The sequence below is a fragment of the Vicugna pacos genome, chromosome 12 (assembly GCF_048564905.1).
Source record: "Vicugna pacos chromosome 12, VicPac4, whole genome shotgun sequence".
NCBI lineage: Eukaryota > Metazoa > Chordata > Mammalia > Artiodactyla > Camelidae > Vicugna > Vicugna pacos.
This window is the reverse complement of record NC_132998.1, coordinates 9,586,100-9,612,996: the sequence shown is the minus strand read 5'-3', so window position 1 is coordinate 9,612,996 and position 26,897 is coordinate 9,586,100. Positions and strand designations below refer to the sequence as shown.

General features: G+C 53.9%; 2 protein-coding genes across 3 annotated transcripts; both read left to right on the top strand.

The window, feature by feature from the left end:
- Nucleotides 1-244: 244 nt before the first annotated feature.
- On the top strand, nt 245-26,897 carry HOXC11 (homeobox C11). 2 transcript variants are annotated; one of them, XM_072972713.1, is made up of 3 exons: nt 245-331; nt 23,664-24,390; nt 25,654-26,897. In XM_072972713.1, exons 2-3 carry the CDS (start codon nt 23,709-23,711, stop codon nt 25,884-25,886), a joined length of 915 nt encoding a protein of 304 aa, XP_072828814.1. In that variant the 5' UTR covers nt 245-331; nt 23,664-23,708; the 3' UTR covers nt 25,887-26,897. The 2 variants fall into 2 exon arrangements, 1 of the variants encoding a protein (XP_072828814.1); XR_012078320.1 differs by lacking the exons at nt 245-331; nt 23,664-24,390 and adding an exon at nt 24,816-25,260 and having other exon boundaries at nt 25,654-25,791.
- Nucleotides 4,549-9,447, top strand: HOXC12 (homeobox C12). The gene is made up of 2 exons (XM_072972714.1): nt 4,549-5,857; nt 6,779-9,447. Exons 1-2 carry the CDS (start codon nt 5,248-5,250, stop codon nt 7,015-7,017), a joined length of 849 nt encoding a protein of 282 aa, XP_072828815.1. The 5' UTR covers nt 4,549-5,247; the 3' UTR covers nt 7,018-9,447.

Sequence of the window (26,897 nt, the reverse complement as noted above, 5' to 3'; positions counted from 1 at the left end):
GAAAAGGCCTTGATCTTCCGGTGGCCAGAGAAGGGGAGGGCCCCTCGCCCCCTTGACGCGCCATCCCCCTTCCCGCCAGAGCCCGCCGCCTCTGTTTACACACAGAGGTGTCGTCTCCAGTCTAGACAGGGGCGCTAATAACGCCCATAAAAGGCGGCCTCTCCAGAGATGCTCTTCAACTCGGCTCCCGTGCGCCTACCGCTGGCCGCTGCCTCCGCCTCTTCCGCCCCGCCCTCCTCAGATACCTCCGCTGGGCCTGCAGGCCGCCTTGGGGAGGGGGAAACCTGGAGGGCTGAGAATCCCCACCCTGAACACTTCTGAACCTCCAGAGGTAAGTGGATCCCTGCTTCCCCAGCCCAGCCAGCCTCGGGGTTAGCGGTACATCCTCCCAACCCCACCAGGCTACCCGGTGGGTTGCCCCTACACCAATCTGCCTGTTCCTCCTCCCTTCCTCAACTGGAGGCTTGGATTTGAGAAGCAGTTTGTAGCCGGACAGAGTAAACCCCAAAGCAGATCTCAGCCCCTCCCCAGAGCTAGGTCTGGCCAGAGGCCATGGTCACAGGGAGCGGCTGGCTGCGGGGCTGAGGGCAGACTGGGTCGACCTCACCCCATACCGAGCTTCGAGGTCCACGGAGATCCGGCCCCCGGCTCCCTACCCGTTGTTGTTGCTGGCGGCTGTAGGTGTGGCGTTTGATGAGAGGGTGCCTTTTTTTTTTTTAAACTTGGTCCCCACACCTTTCCTGACAGTAATTCACTAGGCGGAGGAGATCCTCTGCTGGCGGAGGGGGAAAATGTCAGAGCCCTGCAACTATTTAACTATTAGTGCGCCGAAAGGAGGGTGAAAATGGGGGAAGATGACTCATTTAGGGATGCTCAGGTGAGGGATGGAGGGATGGTCTTCCAGACATTCCTGCCTGGAACTCCACCCCCACCCCTTCCCCATTTTCTGAGTGGCAATCGGTCTGGGATCTTGCGGTGGGAGGGCGTCCCCGAGGAGCCACAGAAAGCTCTGTGGAGGTAAGGACGCTGCTGACCCCAGGTCGCTTGTGTGAGCATGATAGCCTGACTGGGCCCCCTCACCTAAGTTTCCTCTCACCACCGCCCCCCACCTAGTCTGCAGAGCCCTGGAAGGCAGCACCTGGGGAAGGGGCCTCCTAATCTTCTCCTTAAGTCCTGGGCACCTAAAGGAGCCCTCGGAGCCAGATGAGTTCTGACCCCTAGATGAGCTGGTGAAGCGACAAAAGAGGAGACTCAGCCCCCTACCTCCACCCATCTGCCTTGTCTGAACCCTACAGATTCTGCCCCAAGCCTGAGATGCCCCGAAGGGGAGACACAGAGAGCTGAGGGGTCAGGCCAGGGCTCAGACCTTCCCCATCGGCCGTTTTTCTCTCCCTTCTCCCGGACCGACCAGCCCAGCCGCTGCTCACCTCCCTTCAGGGGCCCAGTCTTTGCCTCATTTGCATATGCCGCAGAACCGCTTTGCGCAAACTAGGCAGTGACCTTGAACTGGGCCACTGTGGCCTCTCGACTGACGGGAATAAGGTAGCACCGCGCGAAATAATTCCGACCTCGGGTTGGCGGGGAAGCCCCAATTACAGCCGCTCACAGCCGCTCTGCGGTGGCCTAAGCCTCCGGCAGCCGCTTTGCCCCTGCCACTAGAGCCAGCGTAGATTTCGTAGTAACTCCTCTCGCCTGGCTCGGCGGTGGCGGCTACTCAAGGCCCCGCGCGGGGGCCGTGAAGATGCCGGAGAGACGGAGGCTTAGAAAGAGAAGGTGCGGGAGAGGCGGGGGGCAACCAGCTGGTGGATGCGAGGAAGCGCGAGGGCTGCCGCGGATCTTCAAAGAAAACCTTGCACCACGTCCTGGCCTTCAGTTTTAATTAACCCCTGAGTTAATGAGCTTGGTATGGTTGAGCCAGGCCAGCTGCGGCAGGAACCTGTGGTCCAGTGGCCAGCAGGCAGTCTACCTCTTCTAACCGTACGATTTGATGAATGTACGGAAGAGTGGGCGCACAGTTCGCTCCGCGGGTCCAGAGCCTGGGTCTGGCCATTATCGTTTTTGCATGTGGGCTGCGAAAAGCCGGCGGATTAAACCCGGCTGGAAGCGGCTGCCCAGCACCTTGGCTGCAAGTCCTTCCCATTCTCCTCACCCAGTCCCTGTCGGGTCCTGGCAAACAGCTCTCGCCGAGGCTGGGTTTAGATCTAAGGCTTCGCACCCGAGCCTCCCGTCGGCCCCGGGGACCCAGGTTGGGAGCGGAGCTCTGAGGCCTGTTAGTCCGAGCCGGTTAATGAAGGGGCGCCTGAACTGCGTGTGCGGCGGGCCGCCTTAAAGGCGAACAGAACCGCAGTGGTGCATGAGGAGGTTGGGCGTCTAGACTGCCTGGGTCCTCGCCGGGTCCTGAAAACCCCTAGGTTCATTTTGAGCCTCGAGGAGCAGGACACTAGGCGTGTAAATTTTGCTGGTGGTCTTCTGTAGCTCTCCCTGAGAGGAATCAGGTTCGGCGGCACAGAAGCTAGAGGAGTTTGTGCGTGTACCAGTGCTCAGAGTCTGAAACATGAGAAAAATGGCCTTTTTTGATGGGGCCAAATTGGGCTGGGAGAAACTGCATGGCTGGAAGAAGGAAGCCTTCACTCCATCCTCATTTCCCCTGCCTAAGCATCTGCCGCCCTGTGGCCGCAGCTCTGCGTGCTCAGCGGCCTGGAGGGGAGGGCAGCGAGCAGAGCTCCGGGCCTAAGATGCGAGCTAGGGAGGGATGGGGAGAGGCTAAGACCATCCTCCTGGGGTTCCTCTTGTAGGAGGTTGTAGCCATCTGGGAGAAAAAAAAAAAGAATGGGGAGAAGCCTCTACCCCATAAGGACTAGTGATTGCCCGGCAAAGCTCAGTTCGGCATCCCCCACACCAACAATAGCGGCTCAGCGCGATGCATGGAGGCCTGGAGGCCTGGAGATCTCGCCGGCGGCGCAGTGTTCTCTGATTGAAAACAGCAACGATGTTAAAGTCACACTCTGTTTATAACCAAAAATAACCCTCAAATAAATTTTTGAAAAATTAAAATTTCAGTAACGCTTGTTAATACATCTTGAAAGGGGGGCATAAATAAGACGTTGGAAATGCCATGACGTGGATTTTGCAGCTGAGGGATGCGCCTCTGTGCAGTCGCTCAGCTCCTTAATCAATTAGACATAAAAAGGCTAATTCAGGCTTTCTCCTGCTCGCTCCTCGGCGCCCCGGCTATCATGGTTCTGACTGGAGATGACTGCGTGGGGCTGGCATCCCATCGCTTGGCCTCGGTTCCGGCAAGTGGTCCCGGCGCGGATCGGGCTTCTAGGCGCGGGTGGGATCTGGCCGGGCAGCCTGGCAGGCCAGGGCGGGGAAGGGGAAGCGGGGCTAGCAGCGAGCTGTGAGCTGTGCCCAGCAGGGTGACGCCCGCGCGGACACATCTCTTTAGAAGTGAGTAGCTTTGGTTTGGGATATGAAATCGCCGGGGGGAGCTGTGGAATTCAAAGAATCTGCGTTTCTCTCTGCCATGTCCTGTAGAAGAGAGAAAAAGAGAGAGATGAGAATCTTCTGCTTCGGTCTGCTTTTGTAGCTTCCACTTATTCTCAGATATTATACTTTTCACCTACATGGGTTTCTCGCTCCCATCTTCTCTTGGATTCTGTCATCTCTCTAATTTTCTCTAAATCTTCCGGTATTTTCTCATAATTAGGCTTTTGCTGAACTATTTATCTCACCTGGTATTACTTAAAGCCGTACTTTGCATAGGAGCCTGAAATAGCCACATAAAAATCTGAGTATTTTGTCTACTAGACCCCAATAGAATACACCTAGTTTTGAAGGTTTTTGTTTCTTTTTTCACTTTAATCCACTTGGCTGTGTCTGTGGACTTGGTTGAGAATGGATTGTGGTTTCCAGATGTCGGTTAATTTCACCAATGGCCAGCATTGTGTTTTCAGCCTTTTGTGGAAGGAGCTGCTGAGGTTAGCACCATAAACATAATTTTAAACTCTCAACAGGATAATTCTCTAGAGTTCTTTCCCTCATTCCCAGAACACCTACTGGACTGGCTGGTGTTATCTGATGGTCCCAGTGGCAAGCTGGACTGGTTGTGGGATGTGGGTGTCTCCTCTGCAGTGGGAATCAGAAGCCTCTTGGGCCAGCCAAGCCCTGCTGGGAGCCCAGAGCCTCTTTCTGCAAAGACTCCAAAAGACACACACACACATACATACACACACACACACACACACACACACACTCTCTCTGTCTCTCTCTCTCTCTCACACACACACACTCTCTCTCTCTCTCTCTCTCACACACTCTCTCTCACACACACACACAATCCCCTCTATCCCACAGAAGTCACAGGGAAGAGTAGTTCAAGCCCCAAATTTTCAAGAGCAGGCAGGCAAGTTCTTGTTCAGCTGAGCGCTTCCTTTTTCTGCTTCTGCCTCCCTTCTGCATCCCTCCTCTAATGGGGAGTGAAGGTGTGAGGTGAGTGGCTCCCCACTGGTGAGTGGGGAGGACCTGGCATTAGCACTTCTCCCTGGGCCCTTCCAGGAGGAGAGGACACCAGGTGTCTCCCCAAATTCCTGAGGAGAAAGAGCCGAGGAAGAGGAGCACAGAAGTAGGGCTGAGAGAGACAGCGGCAGGGAAACCTGTCTTTACTCACACCTCACCTCTACTGTAAATAAACCCCGAGCCAAAGGGCTCATCCGTCTCCTTAAACAGCCAGTAAACTTTATATGACACAATATCTAATAGTAATTTATTGGGGAGATATTGTAAATTCCAACGGTTTTAGTTAATAAAGGAGCTAATTAAAGAGGGACGGGCTGTGCTTGGCCAGCTGTTGGTGAGAAGATAATACACTGGGGTGGGGGTGAGTGCAGGATGCAGAAGTGTGTATGTGCGGGTGTTTTTGGTGAGGCTGGTTTTCCTCTTTGCCCCGTGTCAGGCGATTACCTCGCTCTCTGCGTTAGGTTTTATATGATTTTTTAAAAACCAGAAGCCAGCGAATAAATCTGCCCCAGCAGTTTGTTCCCTCCGCTGCTCACCCCCCCCCCGCGCCAAGATTGGGGAAGGGGGAAGTTGGAGTTGGTGCGGGGTGGGGGGATTCGCTGTCCCCACCCATCCCTCTGGCAGCAGCGCCCACGTGAGCTGGACGGCCAATGGGTGGCCGGTGCAGGTTTAACTATGTTTAATGTCAGATAGCAATAAAGTAGAAGCTGCCGGTTGGGCCCCGCGGAAATGGGCGAGCATAATCTCCTGAATCCCGGGTTTGTGGGGCCGCTGGTGAACATCCACACGGGAGACACCTTCTACTTCCCCAATTTCCGCGCGTCCGGTGCGCAGCTGCCCGGGCTGCCTTCGCTGTCCTACCCGCGCCGCGACAACGTGTGCTCGCTGCCCTGGCCGTCGGCGGAGCCGTGCAATGGCTACCCGCAGCCCTATCTCAGCAGCCCGGTGTCGCTCAACCCGCCCTTCGGCCGCACGTGCGAGCTGGCGCGCGTGGAGGACAGCAAGGGTTACTACCGAGAGCCGTGCGCCGAGGGCGGCGGCGGGGGCCTGAAGCGTGAGGAGCGCGGGCGCGATCCCGGCCCAGGAGTCGGGCCCGGAGCAGCGCTGCTACCGCTGGAGCCGTCGGGGCCGCCTGCGCTCGGTTTCAAGTACGATTACGCGGCGGGAGGCGGCGGTGGCGACGGTGGTGCGGGACCCCCGCACGACCCGCCCTCGTGCCAGTCGCTGGAATCTGACTCCAGTTCTTCCCTGCTCAACGAGGGCAACAAGGGCGCCAGCACAGGGGACCCCGGCAGCTTGGTATCGCCTTTAAACCCCGGCGGCGGGCTCGCGGCCAGCGGTAAGAACCCCGGCCCACTCGTGAGGCTACTCTGGACGGGACGTCTGACCAGGGCGGGCAGTGTAGGACTGAGCTAGGGCCGCCTGGGGCGACAGACTGTGGTGAGGAAGCAACTCTTTAAAAAAAAAAAAAGGAGTGGTGGGGGAGCCCTATAAACATGTAAATATCCCTATAAAGGAACTAGAGAGATTCCCTTTTTCATGGCCTGCAACTGGAGGGCGCAGGGAGCTCTGGAGAAAGGGGATTCTCACAGGGGGATGGGGACCGAGAGCCTGGTCCTTGCTCTGTCGGGGTCTCTCTCTCCACCTCCCCACAGGCCTCCATTACCTGTCATTTCTTTTCTTTCTTTCTTTCTTTCTTTCTTTCTTTCTTTCTTTCTTTCTTTCTTTCTTTCTTTCTTTCTTCTTTCTTTCTTTCTTTCTTTTTCTTTCTTTCTTTCTTTCTTTCTTTCTTTCTTTCTTTCTTTCTTTCTTTCTTTCTTTCTTTCTTTCTTTCTTTCTTTCTTTCTTTCTTTCAAGAGAGGTCTGTGGATATGGTTTAATCTTGCCACTCACTTATGTCTGTTCTAACAGATCAGGGACCCCATCCTGGAGGATATGAGTGGAAGGGGCCAGGAGATCCTGGAGAAGAAGTTTGGGGATAAGTGAGAGGATAGGAACTTAGAAGGGGCAGGGGTGCTGCAATGAGAGGTAGGTTTGGGGAGACAAGGAGAAAGAGTGAAAGGGAAAAGGGAACATGATAAAGGTGATTAAAGGTGAAGGAGTTGGTGGGGATGTGGGTCTTCCTGAGAGAGGAGACAGGAGAGGACGAACCTGAGGTCGGGCATTGGGCCAAGGTGAAAGGGGCTGGGGAAGGACCGAAGGCACTGGGCTTGTCACCTCTTGGTCCTCTGGCCAACCCTGCTGCTGGTTCTCCACCCAGGGGCGCCCTGGTACCCGATCCACAGCCGCTCACGGAAGAAGCGCAAGCCCTATTCGAAGTTGCAGCTGGCGGAGCTGGAGGGCGAGTTTCTGGTGAACGAGTTCATCACACGGCAGCGCCGGAGGGAACTCTCAGACCGCTTGAATCTTAGTGACCAGCAGGTCAAGATCTGGTTTCAGAACCGCAGAATGAAAAAGAAAAGACTTCTCTTGAGAGAGCAAGCTCTCTCCTTCTTTTAGGGGGCAAGACACAGCCCCAGCCCCAGACTGAGCCTGGCAGAGAGCAAGAGGGGGCACTGCCTGGGACACAGTCCCCGCTTAGAATGCCAGACGTCTCTGGCAGGTCCTCTCTGGACGTCCTCTTGTCTGTTTTGTTCGTGGTTCCCTCCCACACACCCCCAGCAGGCCCTGCCAGATCCCAGAGAGAAGGGAAGAACTCAGCCAGGGAGAGAGGCAGCTCACTGCTGCAGGCAGGAGGTAGGGGCAGGGAAGGCTGAGGCACTGGGGAGGGTCTAGTTTGATGTGAGACTGGGGCATTGAGCTGAGGATCTGGAGGAAATTTGGCCCAGGCACCTCCTCCCACCACTTTCCTTCCATGGTCTTAAGTCTATCTGCCTGCAGGGGTAGGTGAGGGTGGGGACAGTGGAACCAAGGCTCCCAAAACTTGCAGTTGTTGGGGTGAGAGGAAGGAGGGAGAATAGAGGATCAGTAGCGAGAGCGGAAGGGGTCCAGGTAGATCTGGGAGGGCAGGAGGAAGTGGAAGAACCTAGGAGGAAGTGTGGTTTGGGAGAATGGAATGGTCCGCAATGCCCAAGTCCTCTAGCGTCTGGGTCCTCCAGGCCCGGACCAGAGCAGGCAGATGCATAGATACTTGTCAGACTCGGCTGTGGGCAAGGCGATCATCACCCTTATATCCACTCTTGGGCAGGCTACTCCAATGGTCTCCCAGTCCTCAGCCCTCCCCCCAGCGCCAGCCTCCTGCCCGCCCATTAGCTCACAGGTGTGCTGCCATCCACTCTTCCTGCGCCAAGGCGGCTGCTGGCCGGAAACCGCAAGAGGGAAATTGAGAGCTGAGTAGAAGCAGCCTCAGGTTCAGTAGCCACTCCAGGGACCCCCACCTGGCCCTCTGGGAAGCCCAAGATGCTATGAAAAGAGGTTCAAAGCGCAGCATTGATTGGCCAGGAGAGTTTCAGGCAGCGGGGCAGATTCTCTCTTCCCTGCTGGCGTTCACGGTCACGGCCGGCCTGAGGCTGGACCGGCATAATTTACGAGGCGGGAGGAGAATCCGCCCCTAAAGGGGCTACCGACTGCGGAGGCCCCCTGCTCAGCCAGGGTTTCCCAGGCTGGTGACAATGAAGGAGGGGGGCGCCTCAGCCCTCCCCAACTCCTTTCTCTCTTTTACCCACCCCCATTCCACCCACCCCCCAACGTGGCCCTTTGTCTCAGGATCCACTGCCTCCGCCCCCAGGTTGGGGAGCCGCTGAGTACAAGGATCACAGCAGAGAGAAGGGCACATCCCCAAAACCCATTGGAGGCCAGAGAGTGGCTTCTCCAGCCCAGAGCCTTTTATTCATAGCCCCCTTCAGGCCCCAGCCCCAGCCCAGTAGATCCCAGGCTGGCTTCCGAAAGAGAAGCAGTGAAGGAGCCAGCCTGCCTTCTTGCAATCCTTTTTATCCCTCTTGGTGTGTGCCCCCGACCTCCCATCTGCTGACCCACCCTTGCCAGGAGCATGAGGGTGAAAAGCAGGGGGCTGATGGCAGTTAAACCCAGTTCGGACATTGTGAAACTGGCCTACTAGCTTGAAGTGCTTCCCACCAGGGGAAAGTCCCTTACACCCCCTGGAAAGGCGATCCACAGAGCCCTTCACTCTCCCACCAGCTTCAAGTCTCTGTACAAGATTGTGCAAACATACAGACACAGTTGCCCAGCACACCACTGGGCCCTCACCACTCTCCTGACTGTGCTTGCAAGCAGGCAGCTTCATATCCCCAAATGCAGCCCTGCAGAGTGGCCGTACAATCACATGCCTCCATCCCCCACTCGGCACTTGACAGACACACTTTCCCACCCACATAAATTTGTTTCACCTAAGTACAAGTTTGCAGAAATCACCACCATCCCAGCTGTCTGCACATTCCCCTGTGGGCTGGCCCTGGGTATGAGGCACTCCTCTCTGCCTGGTCACCCATGGACCCCTTCATACAGCTCCTCCTGTGCTCTCTTGGGCTCTGAGGTGCTGGATTTGAGCTCTACCACTCTAGCCTCTCACAGCTTAATAGACCAGAACACTCCAAAAGGGATGGGGGGACAAATATATGCAATATTCTCTTCCTGTCGCTTTAAGCTTGACTTCCGTGAACTTCTCTGTCAATTTGTGTCCTGTTCTCTGTGTCTGCTGCTAGTACCTTGTGTAATCCCCATGGCTAGATGCCCTCCCCTTCCTCCCTCCCCAGCTCTCAGTAGTGTGCCCTCCTATTCAAACATCTGTCTTTAGCACGTTTTCCCTTCATATAGTCCTTGTACAGAGTTGTTTCATCATATTAATATTAATAATAATAATTAAAACATGACTGTATGATGATGTGATTTTTTGACAGAAAAATTTTAGTCTGGATCCCTCCACATGGTCTCCCCTGCCCAGAAAGAATGGGATCCCCAACCTCCTAGCTGTTCCCCACTTTATTTTCCCCAGCTCAGGTGAATAATAAAAAATTAATAAACATATAATAATAAAGGAAGTGCAGTTGCAGCAGCAACAAAAATATACGAGCAACCAAGATCTGTTGAGCTGTCATCTCCAGTCCCAAGCAATTACTAGCAGAGAGAAAACGGGGACAGTAGATTGGCGGGGGAGGAGAGGGATATCTGAGGAGTCGTAGGTCTGTAAAAATTATGTGAACAGCCCAGAAGAGGCTTAAACTACCTTTGGGACCACGAAAAGGAAGTCCAAGCTGCAGGATCTCCAAGAAGCAAAGCCATGGTAGGGGCAAGAGCAGATTGGACCTGGGATGGTGAGAGCACCATGGGGTATGGGGCAGGGGTTGGTGGGTCTACATTTCACCCTCATGGTCCTAACCCTGTGGCTTCACTCTTGAGAGCACATTTGGTGCACTTCAGGATGATTGGAGAGGGTACTAAAGAACCCTTGAAGCTGGTGAAATAGGCTCCACCTCTGTCAGCCAGTGATGCCCTCCAGGCCATGCCAGAGAGAGGCCCATGTCCAGGCTGGAGTCTAGTCCCTGCTGAGCCCATGAGCCCTCTGCACCTCCATTTCAACCCTTCCTTGTGGATGGGATACCCTCCCTCTTTCTCCACCCATGTGCCTCTGGTCCATGAGTTTCCTTCTCACAGCCTGTCTCCAATGATGGAGTCTCCTCCAAATTCCCCCTCCACCCTCCTGGGCCTGCTCGGAATAGCAGGAGACCCCACAGAGCCCAGCCTCCAAGCCCAGCCTCCCAGCCACACCTCTTGCCCTGAAATCTTTCTTTCTCTTTCTCCCCTCCTTTCTTTACTACTGCAACCAGAAAAAGTAGCAAATTTATAACAAATCCCATCGTCCCTTTGCCCCTAACCCCTAGCTGAATGTACAGCTGAGGGGTTCAGGCAAAAATGAAATCCCAAGTTTTGGGGGTACTCATATAAAGGGTCCACAGAGTTTGGGGAGGCTAGGGGGCTAGATAGTTTCTGGTAGCAGTGAGCAGGGAGAGGGACTGGGTGGCTGCTCCTGAGTCTGAGTGAAGGCAGGAGGGGGGAGTCTGAATCTCAGTGAATCCAGGCAAGAGACTACCCTCTTCTTAAGGAGCATCTACACAGGAAGAGTTAACAGTAAAGATATTGCTGGCTAAATTGGAAAGAGGGACTTTAAGAACGTCAGGAAGAACTGGCCTTTAATTTATTCCCTTGATTTATTCCCAGAGACACTGCAGATCTGGGAGAGAAGGTTCCTTGTTCAGTGTTGTCTACACAGGCCCTGAGACCCAATAACTGGGAAAGCTGTCAGAAGGAAAAACACTATAGCCTCCTCCCAACGGCTGAATAACAAGTCCTTGGGTCTCCTGGCCAAAGAGAAGGTCGTGGTTGGAGCCACAACTCAAATATCAAGGGTGCAGCTGAGCTCTGGATATAGGCAAAGATTGCATCTATTTTGCAATTGTCTGATTTAAGCCCTCAACCACAATTTACTCCACTGATTTAAGACAAAGCACCCAGTGTCTCTAACTGGGTCTTGAAGGACAAGAAAAGAGGGTAGTTATTTGGAATATTCAGGTCGAAAATAATTTCACTGCTGTGTATTTGTAAGCTTATACCATGCAGGTGGGTTATGTGTATAGTCCTGAATATCCATCCAGCTCTACTCCACTCTGACCTGCATAGACACAGCTAGTGTATTTAAAGCTACTATCGAGCGGGCAGATGGGCCCAGCAGCCAGGGTTTCGTGGATGCTAATGCAGCCGGAAACCTGGCGCGAGATCGATGGCTCAGACTCGAGCCTAGCAGGGACAGCCGGACCCAATGTTTGAACAAAGCAAACCCCCGGGACCTTGGGTTCCGGACCGGCCGGAGCTCCCGCCCATCCTCCCCGCCATTACCAGGAAAATAGCGGATTTGGGGCCCCCAACCCATGCAGGAAACGCACCCTGGAGCCCCCAACCCTCTCTGCGCGGCGGGCACATGGAGGCGCCGAAGTTTCCTCGGTGTAATTCAGCTGGAGATGGGCTGCAGGCCCCGGATCCCGCTGCCGCGTGGAAGCTGAGCGTTAAGCCCGAGAGGCCGCCCTTCTGTGTCTGCCTCCGTCTAGACGGAGCTGCCTGTTTTCCGTGGAGAAGAGTGCCTCCCGGGCCCGTCGCCACCGGGCGCTCCGCACCACGGCAGCGCGGCGCCGAGCTCGCGATCGCCGCTCAGGGGAGGCCCCGAGACAAAGGCCCGCCAGACGCCGGTGGCTGACGCGGGCGCCTGGCCGCTCGCTTCCCGACCCGCGCCTGGAGCGCTCAGTGACCCGACCCGGCGGACAAGACTCCGGGGCCTCGGTCCAGTTCTCTGCCCGCCCGGCCCGGCCCGGCCCCAGTCCCGGTGCGCCTAGGGTCCCGGGGAGAGGAAACCCGGCGCTCCTCCCAGCCCCGGCCCCGCCGCCCAGCGTAGCTGCCCGCCTAACAGCGCCGGCAGCTCTGGTCGCCGCCCGAGGGCAGCCGGCCCCCGCGAAGGGCTGGATGACCCCTGCTGGCCGCAGCCGCGGAGATTGCCGAGCCCGGACCCGCCCAGCCTCGGGCCCTGAGCCCAGGGGGGACACCCCGTTCTTCGAGGGTGACCTCGAAGAACAGCCCGAGTCCGAGGCGCTGCCGGGCTGCGGGAATCAGGCCTTTCTCCTAAATGCCCTCCCTCTGTTGGGCACGCGGCGTCCCCACAGCAGCGGCCGGGCCCCCTGCCGGGCTCCTCTCCACCTCCGCCGGTGGCTCTGCTTCAGGCTCCCAAAGCCTGTGCTGCTCGAAGGAGCCTGGCACAGGAGCCAAGGAACTGGGTTTGGACGAGATCAAACGTAGCGGACCTTTAGCCAGAAACCCAGTCGGTTGTCTAAGGGTGATTTCTCCTCTCTGAGCTGGAGCCACTTCCTTCATACTCTGAGATAAGCCTGCAGTTTGTCAATTTCCCTGACCCAGAGTAGAGAAGTTCCTTCAAGAACAGGTTTGTGCGGGTGGAGCTCACCGGCAGTTCTTGCTAGGATAACTCCCTGTGAAAGATGCATAGTTAACATTCAGAGCATGGAAAAGATATTCCACAAAATGCACGCTTGGCCACACTGCAGACATAACCAATATATTGAAACGGTCTAAAATGCACAGAGATCTCTATTACATGTACATTCTGGGCATGGAAAATATATTTCTCTAGAAAATATACATACAGAGGCACTTTATTGTATGGGAAAGCAACCTCTTGGGTGAAGACTACATATAGCATATATACCCATCACATGTAAAAATTCATTTACATATATAAATAGTCACTTGCTACTACACAGGGAAGGTACAGTCCTGCATCTATGTAGCTACATGGATGTGTACACTCCAAAGGGCATATAAAATCAATATATGGAAAATGAATCCAGATATCAATATATTCACATTAAAAACTTCATGGAAAATACATATTATTATATAGACACAAAGTGCATATCAACCCAATGTGTGAAAAATATATTCTGTAAATTATGTTTACATACATAATGTATGTGTACCAAATACATTGAAGTGCATACTTTGGGTTCACATATTATTGTATTTATAATACACATTTCTCTGGCGATCTTAAAAACAGTAGCAGGAGGAAGCTCAGGCATTGGCAATGACATTCTCCATCAGCTAAACCTCTTCTCTGTCCTGTATTTCTGTCTATTATTTCTATCTTTTCAAAACCCCTTCTATGTCTACATGTATTATTTATACCAGCGGTCTCTTATCTCTATTTTCCTGTTGCATGTCTGAAGACTGGATCTATATTTAGAGTCCTAAGTCCTATTTGCAGCAGGGTCGGACTGCATAATCACGCCTTATGGAATTAGCATTGTATAATTACATTACCCCTTCTGTCTCAGGATGTGTTCTTCTAGACCTATTATAAATATATTATAGAGTTACTCTGGGCTGTCAGTTAGGAAAGGGAGAATCACAGCAATGTGGTGAGGTGTGTAACAGGCAGGTTCCAGGTGTGTGCTGGGCATGAAAGAACTCCGTGAAAGCTAAGGTTTGTTTAAATTTTTAAAAATTACTTATAAAACTCAAGTCTAGGGAGCAGCATGAAGCAAAGGCTGAATCTTGTTTTCTATGCTCTTCTCAAATCCCAGAGCAGCCCCACTCTGTCCCAGCCAACCAAGAAGAGGATTCTGGCCTGCCCAGCTCCTCAACTCCAGTTCATCCTGAACCTTGGCCGGGTCTACACAAGCAACCGGGAAAGGTTATCCCATAACCCAAGTTTTTTCCAACAAAACCCACTCCTAACACTTTTTCAAAAGGTAGTAATAACTTAAAGCATTTTCTGACGCTGAGCTAACTCTGTTTTGGCTATCTAAAAATTAGTCCCACTTGGGTCTTTCTTTAGCAGCTAAGAATCCAGAACTACCTGGCACATGTGTATGGAAAAATTCTTTGAGAGACAATGCACTCACAGCCGACAGAGATATTGTTTATGAGTTGATGGGTTCCGTGTAGATGCGGCCATATTTTACTGTCCAAAGGAATCAATTAATTAGTGCCTCATCAGTCTCCCCGCTGGCCGCTGCTTGGCTGAACATGAACGGCTGAGATAGATGTGCGCGGCCAGCTCGCTGGTCTTGTTAACAAGCCTCGTCATAAAGATGGAGATGATAAGGACAGCAAAGAAGCCCCGGTGGCCGCGAGGAGGGGGGCTTCGAGGTCCCAGCCCAACAGTCCGTGGGGCAGTGGCAAATTGGAGCAGCAGTAAATCGGAGCCAGCCGGAGCGAGCCCAGTGCTGCTCCTCCACCTCCAGCACCCAAGCATCCAAGCATCTGATGGGGTTTAGCTAGTGTTCTCCCCTTCTGGGGTTGTCATGCTGTGGCTTGAATAATTCCCTCTCTCCTCCCCTTTCCTGAGTTTTTCCTTTTCCTCATCAAGCCCTACATTTTAAAAAGAAGAGTTTTAAAATAAACATACGTAAACCTCTATTGGTGAATGCCTCTCTTGCCCTCCAGCCGCGTTTGTTCGTGAACATGCAGCCTTCTCCTTTCCCCGCATTTCTCTGCAAGGTTCCTTTTCATCTCCGTCTGGTGCTCTCTTCCCTCTTTTGGCTCTCTCTCTGGCTTCATGGTTGCTTTTTCTACCAGGTTGGTATTGGCTCAGCCCAGTGAGCTTGTAAAAATAATAATACAAATACCCTCTGGTTATCTCTCAGCAGAGTAAACACTGCCAGATAAGCCCAATGGAAAACAAAAAACAAACAACGACAATAACAAAACAGCCCCCAAAACCCTTGGATGTAATTGCTGGTTTGAGTTGCAGCACTTAATTCTGTTTATTCTCACCAATGTGCATACTTAACAGAAAGACATTGATATGAAAAGGCAGGGGGGAATTAATTTTACTTTTATAGTCATCTATTAAGAGCAGAAGATGATCTGAGTCTCCTTTAAAGGGACCAAAATAGGGGGGAGGGAGAGAGAAAGAAAGGGAGGGGGAGGGGAGAAATATGACTGAAGGCGAACAAAGATCTTTGCCTGAAGAAACAATGTAACACTAGACAGTACCATAAAGTCTGGGAATGTAAGAACACAGGACTCGCTCAGCTTCCCCCATTTGGAATCCTGTCCCTTGCACTTCCTGCTGAAATCCCAACTCTGACTATACAGCAATTTTTAGGGAAGAATTCATGCAATTATCCGGATAATTGCAGGGGGAGAGAGAAAGCATTTTCCTTTGATTGTCTGATCCTCTCTGGTGTCTGTGCAGAGGAGGAGGAGAAGAGGGGCATAGGGGAGAAAAGGAGGTGGTTGGGTCTCCCAGTATCACCCTATCCTTTGCAAGATGGCTACTCCTAAACCAAGGAGGTCCTAGGCAGGAGCCTACAGATTCTGGAACATACTCAAGGAGGGACAGAGGTTCAGTTTCATTTTCTAGGATATTTGCTTGGCTTTACTTTGTCTGCATAGACCTGCCTCATCCCGTATTGTAATTATCACAAGTAAGTGAATAATAGATAATTATAGGGGTGTCCATAATATCATTTATTTTATAGCCACACAAAATACGATTAGAGTTAATGTCGGAGGCTTTGTTGGAGCCTGGGAGGCAGCAAGAGGCAAGGTAAAGAGGCCTAGATAATCTATCCCCTTTCCTACTTTTATGTGTGTAGGAATCTCCAGAAATCCCCAATTCTCTAATTTCCCTCCCCAGATGTCTTAAGTGAAATCTCTAGGATTTTAGGGGCTGAGAGCTCAGGGAAGGGCAAACAATTTGCCTTAAATCTCCCCCTCAATCTCAAGAACAGTGGTCTCTGCTTTCCTCATGCCACCCACAAATAAGGGCTTCAGCCTCAGTTCAAGACCACTAGTGTCACAGACACTTGGCAGGTGAAGCCAGTGAGAGGAAGACAGGGTCTTAACAAAACCAAGTTCACTGCCATCCTTAAGTGGGCACTGGGCCCAGAGTACGCCCCTTTTGATCCTCAATTGGCCTTCTTTCCTGGACCCTCTTCCCTAGACCTACCTGGATAGGGCAGAAGCCAGGCTAGGGCTGTGGAGATAGTTGGGGTGAGGATGGGAGAGTATTGAAAATATATTTTCTTGCTTCTGGGATTCAAAAGATCAGAAGACTGTGGGAGAGAGAGAAAGAGATTTCAATAGAGTGCCTGCCGCTGGGCAAGAGAGAATCCAGGGAAACCATGAAACCAGCAGGCAAGAATCAAAGGAATGAGTGAAAGGAAAGGGGCAGGAAGAAGAACGGCAGGGGAAAAAAGAAGGAAGGAAATTTTAAAAAAAGAAAATGCAGGAAAAGGGAAGAAAAGGACAGAAGGGAAAAGGAGGAAATGAAAAACAGGAAAGAAGAGAGCAGTTTGACAGAGAAAGAGAGGAAGCAGGGAGGCAGAGGCCAGGGTCGCCATGGCTCTGCCTGGCTGCCTATAGCGGTCTGGGTGGGCGGGGGGTGCCATGACAAAGTGAAGGTCAAGTTAGCATCGTACCTTATAAGGAAGGCGTCGGTCCTCCATTTCGGCCTCTCTTTCTGCCAGGATGCGGCCATGGCATTTCTGGTCTTGTAAACACTGGACTCTTTGGGGCCTTAAAAAAAAATAAAGAACCCCCCCTTCTTCCTTTATTGGGGGTGAGCTCGGTCGGCTGGGGGAGCAGTGGACAGAGAAGTCAGCTAATGAAGACTCAGGGAAACTTTTCTCTCCTTTTCTCTCTCTCTGGCTCTGCTCCCGCCAGCTGGGGCCCCCTCCCTCCCCCTCCGTCCCTCCCTCCTTTCCCCACCCCAACGCCTCTTTTTCTCTCGGTATCTCTGTCTTTGGTATCTCTCGCCACAGTCTGTAACTCTGGGCTCTGTCTCTCCACTACCCCCTCTCAAATACAGCAGCCTTCTAAATCCGTTTCATTCCACCACCAAGCGGAGCAGGACGTAAGAATTGGAGAGAAAATTAGCCGTCACAAAGAAAAGTTCATTTACAGCTTAGATGTCTGACAATTAAGATTTCCTACGAAAACCAGGCGTACACTCGGTAAGGAGGAGGGGAAGTCAGGCAGCACGAGTAGGGGAGGGCTGATGAGGTAGGAGACTTGGATTTATTTATTTCTCAAATACAGAGGTAGAAAGAAAGCGGGGTGAAGCGGGAAAGCGAGAGAGAAGCGTCTGAACCCGGCGACTAGCAAAGAAGGAGGCTGCAGCCCGGGGATCAGGAGCCAAGCGCCCCGCGCGAGGATCCGGTACCGCGGCTGGGATCTCCGAGCCTTGAGACGGCTCAGCCTAGGCCTTGGGTGCGGAGAAACAAGTTTATTAGATATTTGTTGGTCTGAGAGGTGGGGGAAAGGCAGGAATGGAGGGAGGCAGGGAGAGACAGACTAAGGCGGCGCCGCAGCCGGCGCGCCAGAGGGAAGAGGAGTTCCGGAGCGGCGGCGGCGGCCCGGCCTGCGGGCTGCGGGCTGCTGGCTGCGGGCAGCGGGCTGCTGGCTGCGGGCAGCGGGCGGACTCAGCCAGCCGAAGGCGGCGGGAGAAAGGAGCCTGAAGTGGAACCCTTGATCCTTTCCCTCCAGGGTACCAGGGTAGCACTAGGAGAGAGAAGGGGTGGGGGGAGCAGGGCATATGAATGTGGCATGGGGGTGTCTAAAAAGAGCTCATTTCTTCCAAGACCTCACAGCTTGTTTTCTGCCTGCTTTGCTTCCATGGAGCCCTTTTTAGGCCTAATCACCGCTTTTAAGTGTGAATTCTAATGGCAAGGCAAGGGAAGGATGCTCAGAAAGCACTGATGGGGGCTTCTAGTTAAATCTGATGCTCCACAAACTGCTAATGGGTTGTCACCTCCACCCTTCTCAAATGGATCAGTCCCCTCCCATTTGACCTACCTGGTTGAAGGTGCCTAAGGGCTCTCTGGGACCTGAAGTGGGGCCTGGGGCCCAGGTAGGAGCAGCCAGGAGCAGTGGGGGTGGTCAGGGAGCTCTCAGGCCTCCGTGTCTGGAGCCCTCCCACCCTGTGTGTTGATAATGAAAAACAAAGGGGGAGGATTTGATTATTTCTGCTGGTGTTAAATGATCCTGGCTTTCAAAAATAGCCTCTGACCCTGAGATCTAAGGTGATTAGTGTCTCTCCCACAGACACTTAATCTGGGCAGACGTCCTACTGCCTGGGCTCCAGGGGCTGAGGTGGTGGCCAGGGTGAGGACATTTGCTGCCAGAAAGCCCCAGAGAGGGAGTGGCAGGCCCTCTCTGGCATTCTTTGGAGTTCTGTGGAGAGTATTTTTAAAGGTCAGAATGGACTAGGGAAGCCCTTTCTGATGTCCCCTGCTCAATCCTAGGAAGGGGAGCCCCAGGAAGGAAGGGAGTTTACTAGCTGGGACATTTCTCCCTAGTGTGGAAAAGATAGAGACAGTCAGATTTCACCCTGCAAAAAATGTGTTTTGTGTCTGTGACAGAAAATTGGTAGCCACTTGGGAGATTTAGGGACTTGTAGGGAGTGGAGCAGGGCCAGATGCTGTGGCGAAGACAGGCTGAGGTTTGATTTAGGGTGAGTGGAGGAATCTGAGAGGGCAAAACTAGAAAGGTATGACCCAAACCCATTTCCTCAGAGAAGCCAAACACACACACAATGGGTCCAATATTGGAAAACACCAGATGATCTGCTTCGAAGGGACATAAACAGGCCAAGCGGATGCAGGTTAATAAAACCCGCAAGAGCCCAGACAGGAACACTTAAAATGCCCCAGAAACAAAGCCTACCATGACAAATTCTCACCCCACATACAAATACATGCACCAGAATGTTCCCAGGCACAGAGAGAACTTCCCCTCTTGGGACCCCCACCCTCAGACACTCAGGTGTACCTGCCCAGCTCTAAGAGCAGGCACAAATCTGTGCCCCCTTCTAAACCTACCCACAGAAACCCCTGGGGGCCAGGGGGCAAGCGCTCAGCAGCACGCACTCCCCACAGAGCCAGGCCCCCGTCTCCTGAGCCTCAATAATGCGCGATCCATACCCGGAGATAAACGTCTAGACAATAGACGTCTGTTTATGACAACGAGGCTCTCCAAGTTTGGGGCCAGGCGATAAATCTCTGGCGAATCTTCCTGTAACTCAACTTCTGGCTGTAGTGACGGGAGAACCACGGAGACCGCAGAGAGGAGAGCAGCAAAATGGGAGAGACTTTTAAATCAGGAGCTGAAGGCGACTTCCCCACTGGGGCAAGGGATTGCAGGCGGCCACACTCGCCCCACACGGCAGGTCCACACTGTGGAAGCTTTTGCAACACTGGCGAGTCAGGCTTTCTGGATCCTCGAAATCAGGGAGAAATGTGCAGGCAGATGGCAGGGCCTGGAGGCTGGGATGGACCCACAAACCATTCTTGCTGCAGGCAAATGGTCTTTTTTGTGATTGACCGGAATCCTCTTGCCCTGAGTCACCTGAATTTTTTCACTCCACGCCTGCCTCTCTCTCTCTCTCTCTCTCTGTCTCTCTCTTCCTTTTTGGATTGATGGGCTGTTCCCTTTTGCATTTTCAACCCAGGCGTCTGATTACAAGTAAAGAGCCACTGAAGTTGATCTCATAAAAATGCCGCGAGCTTACTTTGATCTGGGAGGACTTGGTCCGAGCCTAAGTAGGCGCTAAAGCCGGGGAATGGCGGCTCTGGCCAACCCGGCCTCCACTGGGCGACGAGGTCGGAGATCCGGGTGGCCCAGCAGGGCAGTCCTGCCCAGAAAAGGCATTTTTCTGTGCTGCTGCAACTGGGTTTGGAAATCAAGGTTCAATGGTAGCGGCTCCATTTCCAGACTGCTTTTAAGACATTTCCTTCATTTTAGAGCATTTGATGAGGGGGCCAGTGAAACTGGCTCATAAAATGAGACTTTTATGGGGAGAAATGGGGTCGCATTGCTAGCCTCCTGGGACAATCCCTCCTCGGAGGAAGGAGGGTGGGGCTGCAGGGGGCGGAGGGGTTGTCCTTCTCCCTCCCCTTCTCCTGTCCAGGGGCCCGAGGAGCCTTGGAGCAGTGTCCCCTTAGGTGGTCTGACTTGGGGCCATAGGCTTAGGGCAGTGGCTAGGGCTGAGAAAAGACAGGGTGAGAAATGGCAGTCCCATTCCCTTCTAGTTCCCTGGCTGGGGGGTGTCCTGGGATGCAGGACAAACCATTGACCTGAAAATCCCCAAGCACATTAAAGGAATTATTAAATATAGTGGTATATTGCTCTGAGGGAAAGAGATTTGTGTAAAAAGGTACAATCCTTACCAGCCTAACCTGGGAACCGCTGAGGGAGTCCATGCTCTGTTTGCTTATCTTTTTTATTGACTCCACATGGGACTGAACTTACAGACCAGAGCTCTAAGGGTCCCCTTTCTCCAACCTGGATTTTCCTCCCAGTTCATAGTCTGTGGGGTGGATCCTTTTCCCTACCACAATCTGCTCTCTCCAGAGCAGCAGCAGGAGGTGGACAAGCTGCCCCAGGGCCCCAGTACTGGGTGGAGGGTGTTGTGCTGGGGTCGGGAGATGCTGCCCCCTTCTGAAGCCACCTCTGGTGTCTGTGTGTGGATGGGAAGGGTGCTGGAGACTGTCAGAGCCCTGGCCAGAGTACCAAGGCAGCTATCCAGACCGCAGCTGCCTACTAGCCGGCAGTCAGGCAGCTGACTGAGGCCATCCAGAGCCGGTGGGGCTGGCAGGATGGCCCTTCCGAGGAGGATTTTAGGTAAAAGCTGGAACTTCAGTAGATGGAGGGCTGACAGGTGATAGGCACGCATGAGATAAGAAGGAAAAATGGCCTCTGCTCCATGGAATGGGGCTTGCCGAGGCTCTTGGGAACCGGTTTGTGAACCACTTTGGGGTCTCATGTCGGGGGAAGCTGTGATGTCCAGGGGTGCAGGCTGAGGCAGGCAGCTCAGTCTTTGCCTCAAAGTGACCTGGACACCAGGCTGCTTGCCCACACCCCCACACTGTGGGCATTTTTGCCCATCAATGCCTGACTGACCTCAACAGCAAGCTCCAGTTGCTGGGAGATTTTTTTAAGTTATTGAAAAAATTAAAAGTCAGACCAAAACTAGAAAGAAAGAAAGAAAGAAAGAAAAAATTGAACTCTGTGCTTTACTTTTAGAGGGAATAATATTCATGTTCAGAAGCTTTCATTGGGAGACCCTCAAATTTCCTGAACATTGACTCCTTGGACATTCTTTCTTGCCTTTCTTTTTTGTTTCAAGGAAATAGAGCCGCCAGCAGCTCCTTGCAGCCGCCTGGCTCACTTTTATGGTGGCCCTGGAATAAACTTTGGTGGTCAAATTCAAGTGCTCAGGCCCACAGCTGTCTCCTTGCAGGAAGCGCACCCCCTCCCCACTGTCGGTCCTGGCGGTGCAGAATTTGCCTTGGGCCCCATGAAGCCCCTGATCCCAGGGTGGAGGACGAAGCAGGGCCCTGGGGGGAAGTGGCAAAAGCCAGAGCTGAGACTCTGAGTCCTCATCCATACCTCTGCAAGGGATAGGGGTACCTCTTACCTCCCTCTTGTCGGTTCCTAGCACTGTTTGGGGAGCATTTTGCCTCCAATAAACTCAAGTTTAATGAGAAGAGCATGAACCCCATAAAAGCCATAGTCCATAGTTCCCCATCATTATAATTAAAAACGCTGGCCCCAGCTTACCCTATAAAAAGGGGTAGAGGAAAGAGGAAAAGCAACAGATTTTTTTTTTTTGCAGCCCACTCTTTAGCAAAGCCCCAGTCTAGTTCCTCTTTGCCCTTAGTTAAAGTCTGGCCAGAACTAAAGGAGGGCTTGAGGAAGCATTGCCCAGCAACAAATGGGTGGAGGGGTGCCGGAGGCCTATCCCTGGGTATTCCAGAGCCACCCCAAGAAAGGAACCCCTGGCCAAGGCGGCTCCACCCCAGGTTTTGCTCTAAAGCAAATCTGAGGAGGGGGGTGGGATTGAGAAAGAATCACTGGGGGGCTTTGTACATGGGGACAAGATACCATTTTTTTTGTGTGTGTATTCCCCATCTGGTGTTGGGGCCTTAGTATTTCAACAAGTTCAGCAAGGAAAATTAAAGACGAATAATATTTTTAAAGTGGACACAAATTTTAACCAAGAGTTAGGTGTGAAAAGAGGGTTTGGGCCATTTCTGGCTTTTCCTATGAGTGAAAGGAGCTGAGTCTTTGGGGGTTTCAGCTCTTCCCCGCCGCGGACCCGAACAGAACAGATTGTGCCGTCACAGCTCCTCCTTGGATGCAAAATTGCTTTTTGCTCATGGGCAGTTGCTCTGGTACCCAGTCCAGAACCTTTCAATAAACTGATTTTCAGCTGCCCAGATGTGTCCTGTGGTGCCCAGAGGGATGGGAGGCCAGGGAGGGCAGAACCACTGAGTCCATCCTTGGGTCACAGCCATCCAGGAAGCTGGCAGATGTGGAGGAGGGAAAGGCAGGGCTGAGAAACAGGAAAGAGGCACCAAGGCCTGGCTGCTGCCCTGGGGAGCGGGGGAGTGGGGGTTTCCACTAAGGAGTGGCCCCTGGTGCTGCACTGCCAGCCCAGGGTCCTCAGCTCCTTTCCACTGCCCTGCTGGTCTATCCCAGAAACCTATACCCGGCCCCACGGTCTACCTCAGAGCCCCTAAATCACTCAAGTATATGAGCTCCAAACCCAGTCCCTCCACCGTATCTTTCCTAAACCCCGACACTGGGCTTCTTTGCAACGCACAAGCTGAGGCTGAGCCCCCAACCCAAAGGGCCCCAGACAGAGAAGATACAGGGCTCTCATTCCAACCTTGTTCTCCGGGGTTTGAGATTTAAAAATCCACAGTGGATGTAGCTTTCTGCACATTGATTGACAATAAAGGCAGGCATGAAATATTCACCCAGGGCCACTCTCTCATACTAAATATTTAACACAACATTAGAGAAGGTTTTTCCCAGACTTTGCCAGGCACCGGCTGGGCGGCTGGCTCACTGCTTACCACTGTTTATGACTAATCTGAGTCCCTAGCCGCCGGCAGCACAGCAAACCAGACAAAGTTGGGACACTGGCTTACTGCTGGGCTGCCTCACCTTTGGGAAACTTCAGATGCTCTTCCTGGGAGTCTCTCCAAAGGGAAAAGGGAGTCTTGATACCCAGCCCTGGCCAGGAAAAGAATCGACTTCTTCAAACTCTTGTAAACAGGCGCTGGCCCTCTTCGGGTAGATGGGGTAAGAGTCCCTGAGAGTTGGGGAAAAGGATTCACATCTGTGGCGGAATCAGGCAGTGGGGAAAGAGGTCCTCATCCCCACTCCAGTCTTGGGCTGATCACGGGAAGGAGGCAAGTCCCCCCCCCATACGTGAGAACCCTCCTCCTTCTCCCAATCCTAGGGAGAAAAAAAAGAGCAGCAGCTAGAAAAAAATACAATTACCCCCTCCCAGCCGCCGCCCCCGCCCATCCCACCGCCCACCCCACCCCAACCCTCTCTCTCCTCCTTTGCTCACTCTGTGGAATGGAGAGGAGGGGAGTGTCGAGAGAAAAACGAATACAAATCTGCAATTGATTTTCATAATGTTTCTGCGGTGTTTGCAAACCAATCGCCTGAACGTCCCCATCTTACCTAAGAGAGAACCCCTCCTACGTCTGCGAAGTGCTCCGAACTGATATATGACAATATCTACTTTGGATCACGTGCTCGGGGAGAGAGACTAAGACGGATAACGCGTCATCTCGCCTTCCCAAATTTTCCCCCCTCGCTAGACCAGGTCCAAAACCTCCATCTGGAGCCGGCAGGAGAAGAGAACGATGTTTAACTCGGTCAACCTGGGCAACTTCTGCTCGCCGTCGCGCAAGGAGAGGGGCGCTGATTTCGGCGAGCGAGGGAGCTGCGCCTCCAACCTCTATCTGCCCAGTTGCACTTACTACGTGCCCGAGTTCTCCACGGTCTCCTCCTTCCTGCCCCAGGCCCCCTCTCGTCAGATCTCCTATCCCTACCCGACCCAAGTGCCCCCGGTCCGGGAGGTCTCCTACGGCCTGGAGCCCTCCGGCAAGTGGCACCACCGGAACAGCTACTCCTCCTGCTATGCGGCGGCCGACGAGCTTATGCACCGGGAGTGCCTGCCTCCTTCCACCGTAACCGAGATCCTCATGAAAAACGAAGGGTCCTACGGCGGCCACCACCACCCCAGCGCCCCGCACGCAGCCCCCGCCGGCTTCTACTCCTCAGTCAACAAGAACAGCGTCCTGCCTCAAGCCTTCGACCGTTTCTTCGACAACGCCTACTGCGGTGGCGGCGACGCGCCTGCCGAGCCCCCCTGCCCAGGCAAGGGTGAGGCCAAGGGGGAGCCCGAGGCGCCCCCGGCCTCGGGACTGGCGTCCCGGGCTGAGGCGGGGGCCGAGGCCGAGGCCGAGGAGGAGAACACGAATCCCAGCTCGTCCGGTTCAGCCCACTCGGTGGCCAAGGAGCCGGCCAAGGGAGCCGCCCCCAGTAGGTAGCAGCGGCCGGGAAACATGCGGGCAGGAGGGAGGGAGCCAGAGAGGGAGGGCGAGAGTAGGGGGGAGGCGAGGGGAGCGGGGACGGCCTCGTGTTTTGGGTCAGTCCGATTTTATGTGGAGTTTTATAAGCATTCAAAGGATTTTATTATAACCTACAAAGCCCTCTCTCCCAACGACTCGACTTTTTACGATGGAGAAGGGGTGGGGAGGGAGGGAAAAGGGCTCTTTGGAAAAGCCGGGTGAACCCCCTCCCCGTTATCTCCCTCGGTCTGTGAAATTTTTAAAAGCGCCACCATAGCGGGCGATATTAACTTTGATCGTGAACTTAGAGGAGCATTTAAGGAAGGATGGGGAGCCGGGCTGCCGGGGGGGTGGGAGGGAGGGGAGGGGTGGAGGGGGAGAAAGGGGAGGGCAAGGGAAAGACCGGGAGAAACTCAGAGAGGGGGAGTGGTGGGGGAGAGAGGCAATGGAGCAGAACCTGAGATCGAGGAGGCCAACCAGCACTGCTCTGCTTCTTTTAAAAACTATTTTTGAAATGTTCAAACTATGTGTTCGCGGGTCCTTGAGCGGAACCCGGAGTAACCCGGGGTCAGCGGCGACGGGGGAGTGGGGGCGAGGCGGCTCAGGGGTCCACTATGCTCCAGGCCTGGGTCTCAGCGCTCCTCTGCGGCCCTCGGCCTCCGCGCCGGCCTAGCCCGGCCGCGGGGAAGGCGCGGCCCGCCGGGCGTCCCGGGGCGCCAGGGCCCCCGGAAGCGGCTCTCGGGTGTCTTGGTGCCTGCTCGCTCGCTTCCTCCCCGCCTGCCCACGACTGTCGCCGGATCTCACTTCGCGCCTGTTCTCCGCGGTTCCCCCAGATTTCTGGGTGAGGGGGGTGCTGGGTTTTCAGAGCCACAAGGAGGGCAACGAAGGAAGGGGCAGGGGAGCATGGCTGAGCCGGCGGGGGGAGCGCACCGGGGCGCACTTGGCCCCGGTTAGCTTCCTCGTCCCCCAGGCTCCGTCAGCTCCGGCCCTCGCCGGAGGGGAGGGGCGCGGGTCCCCCGGTGGCCAGGGAAGGAGGACGAGCTAGCCCCGGCAGGGGGTCGCGGCTCGGCCCGCCGCTGCGTCCGCGGGAGGAGAGCCGGCCGGCCTGGCGGGAGGGCTGCCCGGCGGTGGGGCAGGGAGAGGGGCCGCCGAGCCCTCAGCGGGCTGGGGTCGCCCGGGTCTCACGTGTCTCTCTCCCCCTCTCCTCGCACTTGCCCCCTCCCCTCCCCTCCAGACGCCCCCCGCACCCGCAAGAAGCGCTGCCCTTATTCGAAATTCCAGATCCGGGAACTGGAGCGAGAGTTTTTCTTCAACGTGTATATCAACAAAGAGAAGCGGCTGCAGCTGTCCCGGATGCTGAACCTGACGGACCGACAAGTGAAAATTTGGTTTCAGAATAGAAGGATGAAAGAAAAAAAACTAAGCAGAGACCGGCTGCAGTATTTCTCGGGAAATCCTCTGCTGTAACCGCAGACCGGGCCCTTTTGGGGGAGGGGGAAGAGGGGGAAATTATTTTATTTTATTTTTATTTTTTATTTTCTAACTCGCCTTCTTCCCGCGGGTGGAAAACTGGACTGTGGCCAGGGCTGGCCCCACTGCCGTTGCCCGCACTTCTTTCCGGAACCTCCTTCACCTTGGTCTGACTCAATGAGGGACAGGGACCGGGCCAGAAAAAGGGGGGTGAAGGAAAGTGACCCACGGCGAGTGGACACCGTTGGCGCCGAGGCCAAGACTCTTTATTTAAAAGAAAACACACCTCACGACAATGTCTTGCTGCTCCGATTGGGTGGGGGAGGGGCGAGAGTAGTGGGCGCCTGAGCCAAGCAATCCTTGAACTAAAAGCCTTCCCTTGCCCAAGTGAGAAGATCTAGGACACCGTGTCTGCGAGGGGAGACTTCCCGGGCTCCCCGCCCCCACCCCACCTCGCCCCACTGCTAGGGGGCAGCTAAATGTGATCCCGCCTTGCTGTGAAATTTCTGTACCTTCGACCTGGTGTTAGGTGTGCAAAGTCCGTGTCCTACCTCCGTCTGCGCCCAGGCCCCGCCCGAGCCTAGTCGTTCTCCCCTTGAGCGTGTAGATCCCTCCTTTGAAATTTCTTAACTGGTGCATTGAGGTTTCCTAACATTTTTCCAAGCCGTGCCCCACTCCATGGATTTATAGCTATAGTCTATGCAGTTGTTACCTCCTTTTTTTTTTAAGGAAAAAAAAAAGATTGGGGTGGAAGAGGCACTAAGGAGATGGGATTGGGTGCCTCCCCCATGCTGGGGTCTGAATTTTTGTAAATAAATTTCACACGCGTTTCTTTCTACCCTGAGGGAATGTGGGGAGGACTCGCCTGGAATGAGATGCGAATCACCCATCTCCATGTGCGTGAGTGCGTGTGTAGTACGTGTGCAATCCCCACCCTGCTCCCGTCCCAGAGGGATTGCTGTGAATTTTTTTTTCTGGTGGCAAATAAAGATATTTCATCCTGTTCAA